Source organism: Cyprinodon tularosa, unplaced genomic scaffold (assembly GCF_016077235.1).
Source record: "Cyprinodon tularosa strain WSP-4 unplaced genomic scaffold, ASM1607723v1 ctg24, whole genome shotgun sequence".
Lineage (NCBI taxonomy): Eukaryota > Metazoa > Chordata > Actinopteri > Cyprinodontiformes > Cyprinodontidae > Cyprinodon > Cyprinodon tularosa.
The window spans coordinates 2,059,930-2,080,068 of NW_024038896.1; the positions used below are offsets into that span (position 1 = coordinate 2,059,930).

At 38.7% G+C, this 20,139-nt stretch overlaps 2 protein-coding genes and 1 long non-coding RNA gene across 4 annotated transcripts; 2 read left to right on the top strand and 1 right to left on the bottom strand.

Annotated features, from left to right (window-relative positions):
• The first annotated feature begins 1,454 nt into the window (after window positions 1–1,454).
• On the top strand, window positions 1,455–3,569 carry LOC119785072. The gene is made up of 2 exons (XR_005281003.1): window positions 1,455–1,757; window positions 3,137–3,569. It is a non-coding gene; the product is annotated as an uncharacterized LOC119785072 (long non-coding RNA).
• A 1,791-nt stretch (window positions 3,570–5,360) lies between these two features.
• Window positions 5,361–13,075, top strand: eif2b4 (eukaryotic translation initiation factor 2B, subunit 4 delta). Of its 2 annotated transcripts, XM_038287553.1 has the most exons (14): window positions 5,361–5,459; window positions 5,909–5,946; window positions 6,035–6,200; window positions 6,299–6,520; window positions 6,703–6,785; window positions 7,852–7,878; window positions 8,226–8,317; window positions 8,446–8,560; window positions 11,168–11,244; window positions 11,357–11,459; window positions 11,961–12,085; window positions 12,246–12,423; window positions 12,518–12,698; window positions 12,773–13,075. In XM_038287553.1, exons 1-14 carry the CDS (start codon window positions 5,438–5,440, stop codon window positions 12,970–12,972), a joined length of 1,629 nt encoding a protein of 542 aa, XP_038143481.1. In that variant the 5' UTR covers window positions 5,361–5,437; the 3' UTR covers window positions 12,973–13,075. The 2 variants fall into 2 exon arrangements, with proteins under 2 accessions (XP_038143481.1, XP_038143482.1); XM_038287554.1 differs by lacking the exon at window positions 7,852–7,878.
• A 2,117-nt stretch (window positions 13,076–15,192) lies between these two features.
• On the bottom strand, window positions 15,193–19,171 carry atraid (all-trans retinoic acid-induced differentiation factor). Its single transcript, XM_038287466.1, has 7 exons — window positions 19,015–19,171; window positions 18,737–18,870; window positions 16,637–16,705; window positions 16,127–16,198; window positions 15,921–16,042; window positions 15,732–15,832; window positions 15,193–15,645 (listed from the first exon to the last, which is right to left on the bottom strand). The coding sequence occupies exons 1-7, from the start codon at window positions 19,105–19,107 to the stop codon at window positions 15,541–15,543; spliced, it is 696 nt and encodes a 231-aa protein (XP_038143394.1). The 5' UTR covers window positions 19,108–19,171; the 3' UTR covers window positions 15,193–15,540.
• Window positions 19,172–20,139: the final 968 nt, after the last annotated feature.

Consider the following 20,139-nt stretch of genomic DNA (forward strand, 5'->3'; position numbering starts at 1 on the left):
TGCACATCACCGGCATCAGTGTAAATGTTGCATTTGTTTATACTGCCTGACTCTGTGCCATGGAAATATTGAACAACTGTCAGAATCAGACAACATCCTGTGGGATAAATAAAAAAAAAAAAATAACAGGGAGCTACAAAGATGAGGTGAGGCTTCTATTTGCGGACAGCAAGTGCCTTGAAAATAGCAAGAGCGTTGGGTTTCAATATAAGCCCCCCTCGCTGAGCGCGAGCTTTCTGTGAATGAGGTCCGGGTTCCTGTCGCACACAACCCTGCTGCCGATTTTAGAACACAGGTTTTGACCTTAGCTGAAGTGGCTTATGCTTGCTGCAGAGGAAAATGAACCCCTGTGCTCGGCCCATTTGCCTCTAGATGGTGGCTATTATCGTATCATCGTGCAGATGTTTCTGAGCAGATGCACAAAAGGGATATTTTCACTTTTTACACACTTATTTAAAAAAAATCCCCTTATCAGTAATCTCTGTTTAAATAAAATCTCAGCAGAAATTTAGTGGTGTTTTGGAGTTTTTTTAGGGAAACGAACTTTGCGTATCGCCTGAAAACTCAAAACTTTCAATGAAGCAAGGTGGAGGCAGCATCATGCTGGGGGATCCCTTTATTCTGCAGCTAAGGAGAACATAGTCAGACTGAGAGGTTATAAGCTCGATGTAATATTTGGGGATAATGTGATACTTAGATCTGAACATAATTTATGTTTTAAAATAACATTGATGCCTAAATTCAAGAGAAGCAGTAACAATCTTGCTGAAGCAGGGTTCAGTAAGATGGTTAATTAATGCTCAGAGGACCTCTCCTTTGATCCAAAGAAGTCATGTGTTATCATAAAATCCCCCCAAAGCAGACAAAATACGTTAACATCCAGATAACGTGTTGGGATGAAAAAGTGCCCTAGGTTTTCAAAACGCGTTGCCAAGTTCCTCTAGGTTTCATACTGGAAGGGTTGTTGTTTTCAGACCTAAGTAACATTTTTTGTTCTATATTTTAGTTGTTGTTTTTTTTTCAGAACTACAAGACAATAAAAAATCCTGCTTCTGAAATATCCCTGTGTATGATCTAAGTGAAGAACACTTTTTATGTTTTTCTTTTTCATCTCTCTCTCAGTATCCATGTCCCAAAACAACCGCAGCATCCTCATAAAGGAGTAAAGGCTTTTTAGTAGCTCTTATAACTAAACATATGGCAGTTTTTGTGCCTTATTGGGGCCAAGATGAAACTATAATTTTGTCTTCAGCTGTGCCCCTGAAAGTCCCCCAAAAACTCACCAACACCCGCCCATTTCGCAGTTGCCTCCTTGTTTCTCCGCCCTTTTTTTTTTAAAGGAGCCATTGACATCCTCTGTAAAATAGAGGCAGGGTGAGGTGGGGTGTGAGCCGGATTGTGGTGGGGGGGTGAACAGAGGAACGGCAGAGGGGTGTAGGGTGTCTTGAGCTCAGTGTGAACAGCTGAGAGGTGTGACTTCACAGGACTGACTCCCCTCCCTGTCAGGGTCCTGATTGGGCCGGACAGGAGATGCAGGAGAGGCCCGGGGCTCCCTAAAGGACACCAACAGGTGGGAAGCTGCACTGGAGGGGGGACGCTCCTGGTGGGTATAGAAAAGGCCGGTCTGCATGGCCTGCTGTGGACACAATCCACGAGGCCACATACAGAAGAGAACGGATGGTCGCAAAGAGAGCTGAGGCAAACAGATGACACTAATGTATGGGAGGAAAAGGGAAGCTTCAGGGACATGAACTAAGGTTGGTCTAAATTTTAAACGGTTTTATAAAAAAAAAATTTCATCTATTTTGACATTATCTGAAAATGATCATTTTTACTCCCTTTGGGAGTGTTTCTTTTCAAGTTGACAAAAATTAGAAATAAGACCAGCTGTTAGTAGTTTTTTTTTTTCCTCAGCTTTATTACGGCAGCAGCACACCACAGCAGAGCTTGACACCTCCTACAGCTTAGGGGGGACACTGAGGTGTGACACAGGAAAAAGGCAGGAAAAGAGAAAAGTCAATTAGAGTGACAACTCTAATTACTTTAGAGAAGCTACCTTTCCTCTGTGCCATCTAAAAAGAAGAAAGTCTGCAAAGTGGCGTTAATCTGAAGGGAAGCTGGGGTGAGGCCTCCATCTCAGGTCAGGTTAATCTACAGAAGTCACCAGAAAACTCAGGCTAAACAAACAACTTCACAAAATGTTTTCCTTTTTTTTTCTTTTTTTTTACATTTATTGTTTTCGTTTCAACATAGTATAATGCTATAACCCATTTCCAGTAGAAAAATATATATACTGGCTTTTGGCAGCCTCTTGCTGCATCAGTTGTGTTCTATATTCTTTACGCAATTGTACTTTTCCAGGCATAATGTTTGCTTTTAAAACATTTCTCTCCCTCTGTCACAGTTAACCATTATATAGACAGTTGTTGCTGCTGCTCTTCCCTGGCGGGTATGAAAGGGTGTCTTTGTGTCCCGAGGAGCGTTGGACCCAGTTGTTTCCCCCTTGCGAGAACATGCTTCCTTATATCCCCATATTAATACATCACTTATGGAATGTAAGGAAGTGTGTGGTTTCAAGGCGGGCCTGAGCAACTAGAGCACAAGAAAGAGGAGCAATCTCAGATTTTCTTTGTCCTTAAAGGTCTTTCTTAAATATCTTGCAGCTTGGATTTCTCTCATCCCAGCTCATGAGTGTGTGTGTGTGCATGTAGGGAGAGCAACAGGTGAAAGGCCTGCTTCCCTCTCCTTCAGCTCAGACACGTGTATGGTTCACATTACTCCCCGGGCCCGCTGATAACAGGGTCTCAGGGACACAACTTGAAAAAAAATTCCTGCCCTGCCCCAACTGCTGACAGTCGAGGAGGATTGACCGGCCGCAGCTGTCACCCATTATAGCAACCACAGAAGTTAAAAAAGGACGAGGGGAGGAGGGAGGGAGGGCAAGGATGTGGAGCTGTCACTGAGGTTGAAAGTTCGCCCCAGCAGGGCTGGGTTTGGAGGTAGGAAAGGAGATGTCACCAGCTGTCAGGGTTCCCATACCTCAAAATAGAAACTGTCTGCTTGGTAACACACTGATGCTCCATGCTGTAACTTGTTTAAATCTTTAGTAATCTTATTTTACTCTGTGTTTCATCAGGTAGCACAGAAGAGGACCTCCTGTTCTCTCTCCTCTTTCTTTCCCTCCCTCTGTGTCTTTGGCCCCCTTTCTGCCTCTCTCTTGCTCTGCCTTCAGCCGAAGCAACACGCCTTGCTGTGGCTGGTCAAACGGAACCAAGTCAGGTGTTTCAGTGAGGTTTGGTCCCCTTCAACCAGCTACCGCGTCGTGAATTCTTTCAGCGGGAAATCAGAGACACAGTTCTGCTTAATCTGGGAGTAATAGTCTGAGAAAATGTGAAGAACATAGATTACATGTTATTCAAAGGTTGGCATTTCTTTTGCAGATTGATTTTGGCAATTTAAGTATAGATGTCTGTGTTTAAAACCCAATAAAGAATATTTAACGCTGTATATAATGTATCCTCTTTTCTCTGTTCATTTTCCAATATGTAATAAACATTTTTTTTTCTTTTTGTTTTATTCACATCTTTTCAAAATAGAAATATTCCCTCACAACCAAATCCGATATCTGCTGCAAAAATGTTTTACCTGTTTAGACAAAAAACATGTTGGTCATCACTAATACAAAAATGTTAAAAGATCTTTAGACAGACAGAAAACTTTGCTGTGCTAATAGAGAATATTTTCCCAGTGAGCAAAAGCATCACTCAGGGCATCACATGAGCTTAGAAAAAGCAATAAAGATAAGTAGGGTAGAAAATCTCTATTAAAGGTAACCAAACTTAACTATTGACAATATAAAAAAGCAGAATCGTCTTCTAAGACTCATGGCTTCTATTCACACTACATTATTCTCTATGTCTTATTTAATTCTGTACATACAAAAAAACATTAATATGGTGAAAACGCCCTTATAAAAGAAAAAATACAAGTTATTCTACTTAATAAAATGTCTAAAGATAGAAGAAGTTTGAATCAGTACCTTGGAGAGCACCGGTGAAATGAACTCATAATTTGTCAATCAAGCCAATCAAAGATTGTGGTCTCTGTTGAAAGAAACTGTCCAAAAATGTTGAAATTATGAGGGTAAACATAAATTAATACAAAACTCTATTCCTGCTTCAGTTTATATCTATTTAGTTATATTATTTCACTTCTAATGTATGTTCAGACATGATGCGCACACCTTAAATCTAAAACAATTATTTCTAAAAGTTAGGTCATGCGACATCCTAATATACTTAGAGCAAATGGAGAATATTTTATTTTTTGTGACAGTTTTTTCTCACCGATTGGTTCAATGGGTATCAAAAGGGGTTTTAACTGAATAAAATGGGATAAAATACACAAGGACCAGATTACATTTATTGAAGACAATTTCAACTGTCAAATAAAGAAACAGGAGACGTTTAATGTCTTACATTTTTAAATGTTTGTTTATTATATTTTTAAAGGATTATTAATTTATTCAGTGCCTTTGCTCAAATGGGTTAGTTTATTAATCGCCAGGCTTAATGGCAAAGTAGGAGAAGGAATTGTTCACACACTGGACAGCTCACAGGTTTTTTTTTTAAACAAATACTAACATTTTTTACATTTTAAAAACAAATATTAAAATAAACAAACATAGCCCCCTCTAAGCAATTAAACCTGCAAATGTATCAAAAATACATGTCTTTTCTGTGAGTAGTGAAAAAAATTTTTTTGAAAAATTTGAAAAAAAATTGTAGAAAACTCACAAATGGACAGAAAAAAAAAAAAAAAAGAAAATCGCCAAATAAGAATTGCACCAAGGACCTCCTTAGTGCTGGTATCATAAATGACCAAGAAGCGCTTCCAGCATTAGTGTATTTGATTAAAAATGTCTTTCGGTTTTTTTTATTTTTTTATTTGAGTTTGAGACTCAAGTTTGAGATTCAAAAAAGAACTTTTACAATGTTGGCTTAGCTTTGCTTTAATATTAGGTGATTGCTGGATTTAAGTATGTGACATTAATGGTAAATAGCAGATTAATTCTAATTGTTTATATGTTCTCCTCCTTGGTTTATTCTTTTAATTTAAATGTTTTTGTTTTTCTTCTTGTCAAAATTATTTTATGCTCCAATTGTCTGTTTTATGCTCCAATCCACTTACTTTGCGCTTATTTTTCTTTCTAAATCTGAACTTCTGTTAAACACACGCTGAATATACATATAAAGTGCATGGATGAATGATGAGTAGTTGGCAAGTGTTAAAACTACAGCAAAAGCACACACCATGGTAATATGAAAGAAAAAAAAAGTTGTTAAATTACAGTGAAGCTTCTGTGCTTCCACAAGAGGGCGCTGTGGGGCGAACACGGTTTTTGCCGCAGCAGAAGAAGTGAAGGCGTATCGTAAAGATGGCCGACAGCCGTGTGACAGGTGAGTTTAGGAATGTGTAAAAGCTGCTCATTTGATCATTTCTGCGCTGTTTTTGTTCGGTTTAACCTTTTTGTTATTTTAGAAAAATGTTGCTAGTCTTCTAGATTTAATTAGGCGCAGTTTCCTCCTTTAACGGACTCATAATTTCCAGATGGAAGTATTGCTAACGTTAGCATAGATAGTGTAGTTTAATATTAGACATTGTAACGGTGTTGCATCATTTTCTTTAGACTTATACTTTAATGGTTATTGATACTTCATATATATAATTTTAGGTAACAATGCAAGGCTTTTATCATGGATGAAAATCTCCACTGCAAAATATGTTAACACTCTATAAAGTTGGGAAATTAAGGTGTTTAACAGCATCATATATATTAATCAGGGCCATCTGATTCATCTTAATACAGCTAATTTAATTATTTATTTCTGATTTTTGTTCTTTGCAGATGGAAATGACAAGAATGATGGCATCGAACGTGCGAAGGTTGGTTAACTTTCGTCATTTTAAACTTGCTACAGCTTAGTGTTAGTTAGCTGGGGTGGTGACACAATATCCTGAAATGTTAAAACAGATTGAAGGGAAAGAGCTGACCAAAGAGGAGAAGCAGCGGCTGAGGAAGGAGAAGAAACAGCAGAAGAAAAACAAAGAAAAAAAGGAGGACAAGGCTTCAGAAGAGAAGGTTGTCAATTCAGCGGCTTCAGCACCACAGCCTTCAACACAATCCACAGCTCAGAAAAGTAAACTTACTTCCGGGATGTTTGTCTGTGATATTTAAAATCTTAAGCGCCCTCTGTAAGCACTCTTTTATCCTTAAATGTGTTGTTCTGTTCTCAAGCTCCTTCCTCAGTGCCTGTTCCAGTTTCTGTGCCTGCCTCAGATGCTCCCAGCCCAGCTTCCACCCCCACAGATAAGCCTGCTAAGAGTAAAGCTGAACTGAAAGCTGAACGGAGAGCCAGGCAAGAGGCTGAGAGAGCCAGTAAACATGGCAAGAAAGGAGAACCTGGACAGCAAGGTGCTGCAAGCAAACCCAAAGGAGTCACGAGTGAGCTGCAGCCAGGTAACAGTTTATACCCACAAACTAAAAATAAACTGTCACAGCAGGGACCCGATTTGCCTGAAGTTTAACTGTATAGTTGATCTGAGATGAAATAACATTTGTCCAACTGAGGCAGTATCATGTTTGCTCATTTTTTTAGGTTGAGTAAAAATAGATTTCTGACTTTTTTGCTTTGTTTTTAGTGGTGAAAAGGCTCCCAGAACACATTCAAGTCGACAATCCCGAAGTTTTAAAGAAACTGGCAAAGAAGTTGGAAAGGCAACAGGTCAGATGGATTCAATGTTATAAATTGTTTAAAGAAATTCAATCAAGTTAGGAGCAGTGCCTTGTGAAAGTATTCATACTTTTTTCATTGTTCTCATTTGCCATCTTACAGCTACAAACTTTATTTCATGTTCCTGAAAGTTAGGATAGATTTAGGCAAAGTGGTGCATCATTGAGTGGAGGAAAAATTGTATATGGTTGTCAGATATTTTACAAAAAAAAGGAAAAGCATCCACCAACATATTTGTTTTATTTTTTAGTCCAACAATGCCTTTTATCAAATTAAAGATGGGGCTTTAAATTAGTTACTTTAAAACATAAATATGCTCGTATTGAAACCAGTCTATTGCGGCATTTTTAGTGTAATTGTCCAGCTGAAGGGTTAACCTAAAGTCTTTTGCAGCTCTTGACGGGTCTTCTTTCATGATTGTGCTTTTTTAGCCCCATCCATATTCCTGTCAGCTTGATTTTTTTTATTTTTATGAAAAGGTTCCCCTTAACAAGACAGAAGCTTTGCCATGTTATCCCAATACTACGGGTGTGTTTTGACCAATATTGGGTATTAGTTTTCCATCAAAGCTAGCATCCTACAATAAGTCTCATTTGTCCTCTCCTCCACAAATTAATGTATATATTATCATATATTATTCAACAAATGTCTATTGAGACTTTCCAGGACAATTGATTGCAGTGAAAATAAGGGGAACCAAGGTAATGGGAAATAATGTATAAATGTTTGCCTGTAACTTTTTCCATTTGTGAAAACATTTGAAACCCTCCATCTAAAAATGATGTGCCACTTTTTGTCTGTCACACAAAATTTCTATTAAATGCAGTGAAATATGTGGCTGTAATCTGGCAATATATAAAAACTATATGACCAGTGATGCAAGGTGCTCTGTATTTGATGCCATCATCAGTGATAGACAATAATAGTATGTGTATTAGTTTTGTTGTCATATCATAACAAATCTACCCTTTAATTGTTTAACAATTGTTTTCAAAGTAGATCTAAAGAGTCGCTGGTAGTTAGAACTGCATGTCATGATATAAACATTGTTTTCCAGACACCAGGGCAAAATTCAGCTAGAAAGGTATAAGCCGTCGAGTTTAGACCCTTTAAAATGTTTGCTAATAACTTTTTGTTGTTTTTTGTTGTTATAACTAGTGTGTTGGATGTGGCTGTATTCAAATTTTTCCAGTATTTTTGTTTTGCAGTGCTGCTTACCAATCTAAGCTTCTTGCTTCTCAGGACTTTTGGTTATAAACCAACAGTCTCCTGCAAAATCACTTTAGCATGTTTTAATTATGTTTGCAGAGGAAATAGAAAAATCCGATTGTTTTTTTATTTTTGGTTTTTTTGGCTTCTTTAGTTTTCCAAGTTTCTGTAAGTGTATTTTTTTATTTATTATTATTATTTTTTTTTGCATCTTGGTTTCAGATCCCTCTGCGCTCAGACTATGGCTACAAAGTCAGCCTGTTTTCTCATCTCCACCAGTACAGCCGCAAAGCCCCGCTAACACAACAGCTCAGGTAAGCTCATCGGTAGCTTTTTTTTTTTTTTGCCTTGATTTATTCAGTTTGCTCCCAAAAATCTCAGTTTGCTGTCACCATGTTCAAACATATAAGTCAAATGTTGAATGTGTTTTTATTGTTTGCAGCATTCCTTCAACGGTGATACATCCCGCTATTGTTCGACTGGGCCTCCAGTATTCACAGGGCATTGTAGCGGGATCCAATGCTCGCTCAGTTGCCCTTCTGCATGCCTTCAAACAGGTGCTGATCCAAATACTATTCTCTGTCCTCAGTCTTCGTTCTCAGGCTCATTCGCTGCTAAACACCAGTACAGTGTAATATCTGTGGTGATTTAATGGTAACAATGCAATACGAACTATTTGGGGTTTGAGTAGTTATATCCAAGCACACTGCATACGTCCTCCGTGTCTCCTCTTTTCTTAAGTTATATGAAGAACCACTAGATGTCGCCATAGTCGGGTGTTCTGACTTGATTCAGTCAAAAAGATAAAGTGTTTTCTACCTGGTATTCATCCATGAATGCAGGTTCTGGAAATAGTAGTAATTGATTTGATCATTTTAAATTCACAAAAGATTAAATCTATCTTCTTTAGTTAAATATGCATGATTTTTACATTGTATGTTTATTAAACTGTTGACATCACATTTTTAGTTTATCTTCGAGATGTATTCATTGGTTTATTTTTTGACATAACTGGACCATTTGGTTTTGTTTTTGGTATATGGACCCTCTGAGTCCAACATTTTGAACGGACACTTTTCTTTAACTCATACTCCTCGTCCCCGCTTCTTTCTGGACTGGGTCGTAGGCTCAGCAGTCTCAGCAGAGATTCCAAGACTTGCCTCTCCACAAGCACCTCCTCTAGCTCTGCTGGGGGAAGCCCAAGGCTGCTCCCAGGCCAGCCGAGAGACATAGTCCCCCTTCAGCGGGCCCTGGGTCATCCTCTAGGCCTTCTCACAGTGGGATGTGCCAGGGGGCATCTGAAAAAGATGTCTGAGCAACCTCAGTTGACTCCTTTCAATGTGGAAGACGGGCAGCTCTAATTGGAGCTCCTCCCGAAGGACTGATCTTCTCACCCTGTCTCTAAGGGAATGCCCAGTCACTCTGCAGAGAGAGAGCTCATTTTGGCTGCTTGTATCCTGGATCTCATTCTTTTGGTCCTGATCCAGATTTCATGACTGTAGGTGAGGCTAAATACGTAGGCCGAGCGATAAATCAAGAGCTTTGCCTTTTCGCTCCGCCATCTCTTCACCGCAAACTGGGAAAACGATCTAGAAATATTTTTTTTATTTCCTTAATTAAGTGTATTTACTCTTAATTTGAGTAGGTAACTTTGCCAATAGAGTATTTTTACTCTTAAAATAAGATAATTTGATAATACGCACTTGAAATAAGACAATGCAACTGTGTTTTCTTATTTTAAAGGTACACTATGCAACCGGTGTTGGTTTTCCAGCGAGGCTCCCCCCAGAGGGCGAAAGTAAAAGTGCACTGTCGTAAATATGCTCAGCTGTTCTCCTGGTTTCTCCGTCAAGCCAGGCGCGGTTGTTTTGAGCTTAGCAGACAGGCGGACGCAACGAATGACTAAGCATCTGACGCGCCGCAAACGCGCTACTGCTCAAGATGGAAAAATTGAATTTTTCCTGCTCGACGCGCCGCGTCAACCAATCAGAGAAGCTGAACTGGGAGCTGGCAGGGAGAGAGACACAGCGCTGATGATCAGAGCGCTATGATCACTCCTCTTAAACAGTTTATTGACGCCTAAATTAACTTAAAATGCAGAAATCTGCCGGCAGAATATGTTCGCTTTTATTATCCTGCTGCCTGCAGTTTGGATTATTTAGATGAAAAACACCTACCAGCTGCCGCGGTGAACCGCGAGGAGGCGACCCGGCCAGAGGCTGCTGATGAAGGGATTCCTTCTGTCGGCGCACCGCTGGTATGTGGGGGTCTGAGCGGCTCCGACAGAAAAAATATTGAAGGCAGGATGATAATCTGAATGAACTGACGGCACTGATTACGTTTTCAGGTGTATTTTCTCATTTAAACACATATTAAAACTACTTTATTCCCACTGATCACAGCAAATATAGCTGCAAGGCAGAGAAAGGATAGTGACGCTCCGCCCAACGCGCGTCAGACACACTTTTGCACCGCGCAGCCAGAGCAGCAAAGCTGCTTCAGACGCGCGTCAGAACTAACTGGTACAAGCAGTAAAAATGAAGCAGCAGGCGCGATTTTGCTGCTTTTGCTGCGTCCGGTGTGAAAGCAGCGCTGCACAAAGATTGCCACTGTGCTAGCAACGAGCATGCTTTTAACTGGGGGTTGTAGCAGTTCTCGCCGTAAAGCAAGACCGACTCTCACGAGACTTCTGAGCCTGTGGGTGCGGGTCGGTGCTCCTGCAATTGCAAGTGCAGTATTTCCCCCACAGACCACCAGGGCGGCCGAGAATACCTTGTTCAACCTGAAATGACTCATTTAATCATCCAAAACGTTATGGAACACATTAATTAACTAAAAAATGTTGCATAGTGTGCCTTTAAGTGGAATATGTCTTGTTCCATTGGACAAATGTCTCTTTTACCTCCTCAATCCAAGAACAAATGCACTTATTTTAAGAAAAAATGACTTGCCTTTCCCCCCCAAAGAGGCAACATTCCACTGTTCCATTCCGTGGATTGGGTTGCAGCAGTCCCTCATGGTTCCTCCTGCAGGTGGTGAGCCCTTTGGAGGATGGCCTCGCTTTATTCCTTCGGGCTGGGCCCGACCGGGTCCCACAAGGAAGAACCAGTCTGGAAAACCCAAAGATGACCCTAAAATGTAACTTTTTATGCCATCCTCCTCAGGTAATAAGGGACTATACTACACCCCCCAACGAGGAGCTATCGAGAGACCTGGTCAACAGGCTGAAACCTTACATTAGGTATGTAAAAAATCGAAAGAGTGATTGTCTGAATTTTGTTCAACTAGGATTATTGATCATTTTCTTTTTTGTCTAAAATACAATTTTCCTTTTTCTTTTTTTTTTCCTTCAGTTTTTTGAATCAGTGTCGCCCTCTGTCAGCCAGCATGGGCAACGCCATCAAATACATCAAGAAGGAGATTTCCAATATTTCCAGTCAGTGCAAGGAGGAAGAGGTTTGTGTTTGGCTGCAAACTTTTCCACATCTATGTACATCACAGCAACAAGGCTGCTAACCCACTTCTTTATTCCAGTCTTTCCTCTGTAGGCTCAGTGCTGGGCCCTTATGTCTCCAGTAGCGCTTCTTCCATCACAGACCTGGGTTCATTTTCATTAGTAGAATCAGTGTCAAGGAATATGTCAGAGCTTTTGCATTGTATAACATTTAACAAGTCTGGAGGAACAAGCCTCACAGATTTCCCCAATTTTACGAAGCTCTGTCTATAATTTAATTAACGAGGTTTAACAACAGGTATTTTGAAGGTTTTACTGTGAAACACCTGAAAAATACCTCATTCACCCTGAATACACCACCTTAAGACACGGTGGTCGCAGTATCAGCCGTCCTTTTCAGTAGGAACGGTTGATTAAACATGACAGGGGAGATGTTGAGTGTAGAGTCAACAAATCCTCAGGTTGTTTTCATTTGTAACCAAGAGCTGTATTTTCTATTTTAGGCAAAAGAGCATCTGCTCCAATGCATCGACTCGTATAATGAAAAGATCAATCTTGCTGCTACGGCTATAGCAGAGTCCTCCATAGAAAAGATCAGTGATGGAGATGTCATCCTCATTTATGGCTGGTAATGCTCATCTTTCTGACCTTTCATTATTTTAATAATTGCCTTTTTGAGCTTAAGTGTTTATAAAAAAAAATGGTTCTTTTCTTTCTTTATCTCTTCTTTTTTATCACCATTTTACTCCAATTTTACATGACCTGATTTTTCTGTGTGTTTCTGTCAGCTCTTCCCTGGTCAACCACATCCTCTGTGAGGCCTTTGAGAAAAAAAGGAAGTTTCGTGTTATAGTTGTAGACAGCCGGCCTCGGCTAGAGGGCCGGGAGGCTTTGAGGCGGCTGGTACAGAGAGGCATCAGCTGCACCTATGTCCTAATCTCAGCTGTATCCTATATCCTTCCAGAGGTAATCAGAAGAAGTCCATTATATTTTAGTGTCATTTCAGTTACTCCAAACATCCCTCTATAAAAAGTTGTTCTTTTTTTGACCTTTGTTTTAGGTGTCGAAGGTGTTCCTGGGAGCGCATGCCCTTCTGGCCAATGGTTACGTCATGTCTCGGGTGGGAACTTCCCAAATAGCTCTAGTGGCTAAAGCCTTTAACGTGCCTGTGCTGGTTTGTTGTGAGACCTACAAGTTCTGTGAGAGGGTGCAGACAGACTCATTCGTATCTAATGAACTGGGTATGTTAATGCATTTGTTCTAACTTATCAACATTTTGATGGGTCGCCTGCTCATCTTCATTGTCTTTTTCCAGATGACCCTGATGACCTCATTGTGACGCGTAAGGGGCGGACCCAGCTGGAGAACTGGCAGCAGGAGTCCTCCCTGGGTCTCCTGAACCTCGTGTATGATGTGACGCCTCCTGATTTTGTAGATCTAGTCATTACAGAGTTGGGAATGATCCCCTGCACTTCTGTCCCTGTGGTGCTGCGGGTCAAAAATGTTGATCAGTGATCGTCCTCCATATCAGCTTGTGTGCACGAACGCTTGCACACAAACGGGCAATGTTCTTTCAGCATGCAATAAATGTATATCTGAAATGGCAAAAACCTTTAAACTGATTTCATTTATTTTTTTTAATGGTTCTTTTAAGACTGAAATATGCCAGAAGGTACATATAAATAAATTCATCTAAAGAACATGTTTAGGTAGTCCTCTATGGCATAGGATGTAAGCTCTGAAAGAAGGTTTATTTTAAAAACCTGATCTTATAAACAAGCACAAAGGTAGTTTTTTTCCCCCACAGTCAGCACATGATCCTCATGTGCTTCAAAAGCACACGAATATTCTTACACACTGGTTATGCTTTGGTTGCTGCATTCAAGGGAGTGGTGCTTGAATACTCCTTTTTTGGAGACCATGATTACTTTAAACACATGGTGTAATTGTTTTATACCCAGAAGGGCAAGAATTCTGCAGCTTAGTATTCAAAGTTCCGAATCATCAAGAACCATCCATTTTCGTCACGCTTATCCCAAGCGGGATCGCGAGAGGTGCTGGTGCCTATCTCCAGCTGTCTAAGGGCGGGGTTCACCCTGGACAGGTCGGCAATACATTGCAGGGCAACACAGAGACAACCATTCACACACACTCACACCTAAGGAGAGAATTTAGAGAAGCCAATTAACCTTACAGTCATGTTTTTGGACTGTGGGAGGAAGCCGGAGTACCTGGAAGGAACCCACGCATGCTCAGGGAGAACATGCAGAAAAAAGACCCTGGGCTGGGAATCAAACCCGGAACCTTCTTTCTGCAAGGCGGCAGTTCTACCCACTGCTCCACTGAGCAGCCCTCATCAAGAATCTCGGAGATAAAATTAGACAGAAAACTAATGGTGACCAGTTTATTTGTTAGCAATATGAGAAACCATGGCGCACAGGTGCAGTGAAAAATTGTAAATCTTAATTCCATCATCTAAAACCTGGGTAATATTTCTGATTTATTTTTGGGTAAGACTGAAACATCTGATAAGTACGACGAAGTATCAAGGTCAAACCAAAGACAATATGTTTTTGGTAGGTTCTTATATTATGAGAATAAAGTAGAATTGATAGAATAGTCATAATTTAATGAGGTCTTGTGCTTTCATCCCCTGCATTGAAATCAGTACTATTGGGAATTTAGTGAAGTTATACTGTCGTATCGGTTAAGGAAATATTAAACCTTTACGCCCATCAGCTTCAAATGATTAGGCTATTATGTTTCACAAACAGCTCAGATTGCCTAGTTTGGCTACGCTGGTCAGATTTATATATGTTTTTTCTGAAAGGATTAGTAATCTGACATTTTAACATCATGACTTAATTCCTGTAATATGAGAATTAAGTCATAATATTACTGCTTTTATCTTTTAATTATAAAATTTGCTTTGGTAATTTTAAGAGAATAAAGTCGTAATCTTAAGATTGTCATTTATTTGTTGATAGTCCAGCCCTAATACTCTGCACTGCAAAAAAATGGAAATCTAAAGTACCTTTTTTTTTTCGTGTAAGTGCATTTTTCTTGAATTGAGGTTAGTGAGACCATTTGCCAATGGAACAAGGGAATTTACATTTAAAATAAGAAACACCATTCTTATTTGAAGTGCATATTATATAATTATCTTATTTTAAGAGCAAAATTACTCATTCTATTGGCAAAGCTTATTTACCTAATCAAATTAAGAGTAAATACACTTGATTTAAGAAAGTTTTACTTATTTCTAGATCGTTTTTGTAGTGATGTCTCTTATAAAATCTAAAAATGAAGTAATACAATTTCTCAAAATGCAAATAAAAATGGACGCTGATATTTTAAAATCTTTATTAAAACCCTGAACAGGAGGAAGCATGAGAACTCTGAACAATCAACCTCAAAAGACATCCCCATTGACAACAATGACAAGAAGGCAATTCTACTACTGCAAGAAAATGTCACTAAGTACAAATCTGCTGTCGCCCAGGCTGCCACAAAAGAATATATATTTTAAATAAATAAAATAACTGTGAAAAGTTTGTCGACCTGAGTACATTTGAACCAAAATACGGCTGAATTAAAAAGGTTAAAATCGTTACTGAAGTGCAACCAAACTATTGCTTTTATTGGTTCAAATTTTATAATACTGTTTTATGCCCCAAAGTAAACCACACTGTCAGCATGCAATAACTTTTTGCATTTCTTTTTTTGAAATGTGCATATAATCTTTTTTTAGTGTGTAAAATAGCACACAATAAGAACTTGTTCAACAGTCATCCATAGATGACTTAAATCTGTCAGTCTAGTTTATTAGAATAAAAATGAGGCAATAATAGTCATCATCCCTGTCAGATATTAGATCATATTTTAAAACGTATTCTTTCCTAAAATCACATTGCATCATTTATATTTAAAACGTCAGTTTTTTTTTGTCAAAGCGGCACCGAAAAAAAACAACAAAAAACATTGTAAAATGTTTACAAATGAGCATGCTTCCACAGCAGGCTTTGTCAGCATTATTTTCCCTTTCAGGAGTCAGTTACTTGTCTTATTAAAAGCAACTTATCTTCAGAGAGATTTGGCTTTACGTCTCTGCGTGACCCACAGCAGGAAGGAGATCAGAACCGTCGATCCTGCCAGGGGCCCAAACACCTTAAGGGGTGGGAAGTCACCCTGTAGGAAAGTTTGAAAAATTTGTTTGTTAGTCATAATAACATAAGAATGACAAATAAAGAAAAAAAATGGCTTTATTAACTGACCTGTCGGAGACATTTATATCCATGATAACTTTCAGAACATTTGCACTGAAAGAAGCCAGGACCATCAGGACAGCAAAGGGAATTTTCCGGACAGCTCATTGCTATGGATTCCAGATACATATCAACAAAGGTCAGCATTGCAAAAAAGAAGGTTTAAATTTTAGCTTATGTGGTCAAAAAATGGCTTACACATCTGTCCTGTCTGGTTGCACATGTTTGTCTGGCCCTTGCAAAACCGTCTTCCCTTTTCAACTGTCACTTGTTGCCATGAAACGTTCCCGCCCGGACAACCTATGTCCTCTGGTAAAAATCTAAAAAGGCATTTGAATCTGTTAAAAAAATTGTTCATAACAATTCATATACAGACGAGATGTAAAATCTAAAATACCACTTACACATAATTTAGGTCCAGAAATCCTAAGAAGACCTTTTCACTGATGTTGACAATGGGATTCAGTGACAGATCTCTTTAAACCACAAAAAAAGAAAAACCGTTATGCAAGACCAAAGACAGATAATCAAATTAAAAACTGTGAAAAACAGTTTTCAGTGCATTAAATATGTCTTAGGAAGGAATGCAACTAAATACCTTCACTACTGTTTTATGTAATAGAACAACAAAAAGTACTTAATAAATCCTAAAGTATAAGAAAAAAACTAGAGAAACTACAGAGTACAGAGACATTTGAAAATGTTTCAATATTTTGATGTGTAAAGCTGTAAGCGGCACTTCAAAATACCCCATTGCTTACCATAGCATGTATACATGTATGATTTTACATTTAAGCACTAGTTTTTGTTGGCATATCATAAAATTCCAATAAACAAATATGTTGAAAAAGGCTCAAAATGTGAAAATAACCAAGGGATATGAATAGCTTTCCCTGGCACTGTAGTGTACTTACACCATTAATACTTCAGAGGCCCCTGAAAGGTCTTCAACTTTAGTCAGTGAACAATTTGATAAATCCAACCTGAAAAAAAAATCCATTATGACACAATTTACTTTGAAACACACACACACACACACACACACACACACACACACACACACACACACACACACACACACACACACACACACACAACCGTTCAAAAGCTTGGGGTCACCTAAACAATTTTGTGTTTTCCTGAAAAGTCACACTTATTCCCCACCATACATTGTGAAATGAATAGAAAGTAGAGTCAAGACATTGACTAGGTTAGAAATAATGATTTGTATTTGAAATAAGACTTTTTTTATGTCAAACTTTGCTTTTGTCAGAGGATCCACCATTTGCAGCAATTACAGCATTGCAGACCTTTGGCATTCTAGCTGTTAATTTATTGAGGTACTCTGGAGAAATTGCACCCCACGCTTCCAGAAGCAGCTCCCACAAGTGGGATTGGTTGGATGGGCACTTCTTGTGTACCATACGGTCCAGCTGCTGCCACGACAGCTCAATGGGGTTCAGATCTGGTGACTGCGCTGGCCACTCTATTACCGATAGAATACCAGCTGCCTGCTCCTGTTGTAAATAGTTCTTGCACAATTTGAAGGTGTGTTTAGGGTCATTGTCCTGTTGTAGGATGAAATTGGCTCCAATCAAGCGCTGTCCACTGGGTATGGCATGGCGTTGCAAAATGTAGTGATAGCCTTCCTTATTCAGAATCCCTTTTACCCTATACAAATCTCCCACCTCACCAGCACCAAAGCCTTATGCTTTGGTGCTGGTAAGGTGGGAGATTACCAGCACCTAACCATAAAGTGGGTGGTATTAACAGATGCCTGATGCCATCTGTTAATGCTTAACAGATGGCGTCAGGCATTCTTCCAGCATCTTTTCATTTGTTCTGCATCTCACAAACGTTCATCTTTGTGATCCAAACACCTCAAACTTGGATTCATCCGTCCACAACACTTTTTTCCAGTCTTCCTCTGTCCAATGTCTGTGTTCTTTTGCCCATCTTAATCTTTTTCTTTTATTGGCCAGTCTCAGATATGGCTTTTTCTTTGCCAGTCTGCCCTGAAGCCCAGAATCTCGCAGCCGCCTCTTCACTGTAGATGTTGACTCTGGTGTTTTACGGGTACTATTTAATGAAGATGCCAGTTGGGGACCTGTGAGGCGTCTGTTTCTCAAACTAGAGACTCTAATGTACTTATCTTCTTGCTCAGTTGTGCAACGCGGCCTCCCACTTCTTTTTCTACTCTGGTTAGAGCCTGTTTGTGCTGTCCTCTGAAGGGAGTAGTACACACCGTTGTAGAAAATCTTCAATTTCTTAGCAATATCTTGCATGGAATAGCCTTCATTTCTAAGAACAAGAATAGACTATCGAGTTTCAAATTAAAGTTCTATTTTTCTGGCCATTTTGAGGGTTTAATTGGCCCCACAAATGTGATGCTCCAGAAACTCAATCTGCTCAAAGGAAGGTCAGTTTTGTAGCTTCTGTAATGAGGTAAACTGTTTTCAGATGTGTGAACATGATTGCACAAGGGTTTCCTAATCATCAATTAGCCTTCTGAGGCAATGAACAAACACATTGTATAATTAGAACACTGAAGTGATAGTTGCTGGAAATGGGCCTCTATACACATCTATTGCACCAAAAACCAGACATTTGCAGCTAGAATAGTCATACCACATTAGAGTGTATTTCTTTAAAGTTAAGACTTGATTAAAGTTATCTTTATTGAAAAGTACTGTGGTTTTCCTTAAAAAATAAGGACATTTCAATGTGACCCCAAACTTTTGAATGATAGTATATATATATATATATATATATATATATATATATATATACACACACACACACACATATGTATATGCAGATATATGGAAACACACAGATATATATATGCAAATATATGGACACACACATATATATATATATATATATATATATATATATATATATATATATATATATATATATATATATATATATATATACAGATACACACAGTGCCCCCACTTCATACATTTTTGCAACTTTAAATATGAGCGAAAAGCTGATATTTGTCATACCCGATGATGCGTTCAGGGTCACTGGAGTTATCATTTGATAGACAGCATCTCCTATCTATTCGTCCGGCGGATGAAGAACAGAACCGATCCACTTCGGAATTGTTTCGAACTATCCCAGCACACAGCGAACATACCTGTGTTTTGAAATTGGACCATAATTGAAAAACAGAGTTGAAGAAAAACACAGAAAATCCTCACAGGGGCCAAGAACCACCAAAACAATCTGATTTATCAGGACTTGTTGCGCTAATACTCCAGTGGGGACACAGCAATCTTACCTGCAGCCCAGTCAGCTGATGACTCGCGTTAAAACACACCTTAAGGATAATTATAAGAGCAACAATTTCCGTCCAGGCTAGCGATGCTTTCATTTTTATTGACTGTAGTCATGTGACTGGCTGTACTGTATGGGTCGCGTGACAGGAAGCAAGAATGTTTGCGTCAGGAGGGTAATGATTTCTTCTAAATTTTGTATTTTGTATTCGACGTAAATAAAGCAAAAAAAAAATAATAATAATAATAATGGAGTAAATGTCATTTTAAAGCTGTGTGAGCTTTATTAGAGAATATATATGGTTCAAGAAAAAAATATACAAGAATAGAAAACGAATAAAAAAAAAAATATATATATATATATATTTATAAATATTTCATTGCAGCTCACAGGTCTATAAGATTATTTAATGTAAAACGGACAAATTTCTTTAGTTTTTTTTTTTTTTTACAAACAAAAGGTTTTGACGGCACTTTTTCTGTCGCTGTCACTTTGGAATGTACTAACTAAAAATGGGAGAACGTTTCAAATAAACGTGGGGCAATTTAAACTATAAATGCAATCAAAAGTTATGTACATCTTAGTGTTCACTGATTCATTGTATAAGAATACTTTACAGATGATTAGTATGCTGATCATTGGTTCCATTGTTCCCGTTAAAAACGCTACGTCAACGCAACCGCCATCTTGCGAGTGTCAAGTACTTTTCAGGAAGCAAAGAATCAGTTTTTCAGCTAAAAAGAAAGATTAAAATTCATATTCAGAAAATACTAATGAAAAATATTTTTTATACATAATAACATTAACTACTTATTGTCATTATATCAAAATAAAACAGGAAACACAATATGCAAAAAATTTTCAAAGTGCTTTATTTAGGCTGAAGGTAATTCCTAAAGGAAGCAGCAAAAATGCATGTCACAGTGATAGTTGAAAGATATATATGCTGGTAAATGTTACCTAAATTTTGACTACTTAATAGGCATTAAGAAATAGCAATTTTAAGAAGATAAAACAATATATTATAATATCTTTTGAGGTGGTTAAAGCTTCACCCAGTTTTAACCCAGTACATCCCGCTGCAGCCTGCGGGAAGGCGGGGTTTGACATCTACTCTTTAGGGGCGCAC

Coding starts and splice junctions, on each gene's coding strand:
- eif2b4 (XM_038287553.1), top strand. CDS start 5,438: ATGGCCGACAGCCGTGTGACAG. Junction 5,460..5,908: donor GGCCGACAGCCGTGTGACAG/GTGAGTTTAGGA, acceptor TGTTCTTTGCAG/ATGGAAATGACAAGAATGAT. Junction 6,201..6,298: donor ACAATCCACAGCTCAGAAAA/GTAAACTTACTT, acceptor TCTGTTCTCAAG/CTCCTTCCTCAGTGCCTGTT.
- atraid (XM_038287466.1), bottom strand. CDS start 19,107: ATGAAAGCATCGCTAGCCTGGACGGAAATTGTTGCTCTTATAATTATC. Junction 16,706..18,736: donor GACCCTGAACGCATCATCGG/GTATGACAAATA, acceptor TTTTTTTTTCAG/GTTGGATTTATCAAATTGTT. Junction 15,833..15,920: donor CAACCAGACAGGACAGATGT/GTAAGCCATTTT, acceptor TGGAATCCATAG/CAATGAGCTGTCCGGAAAAT.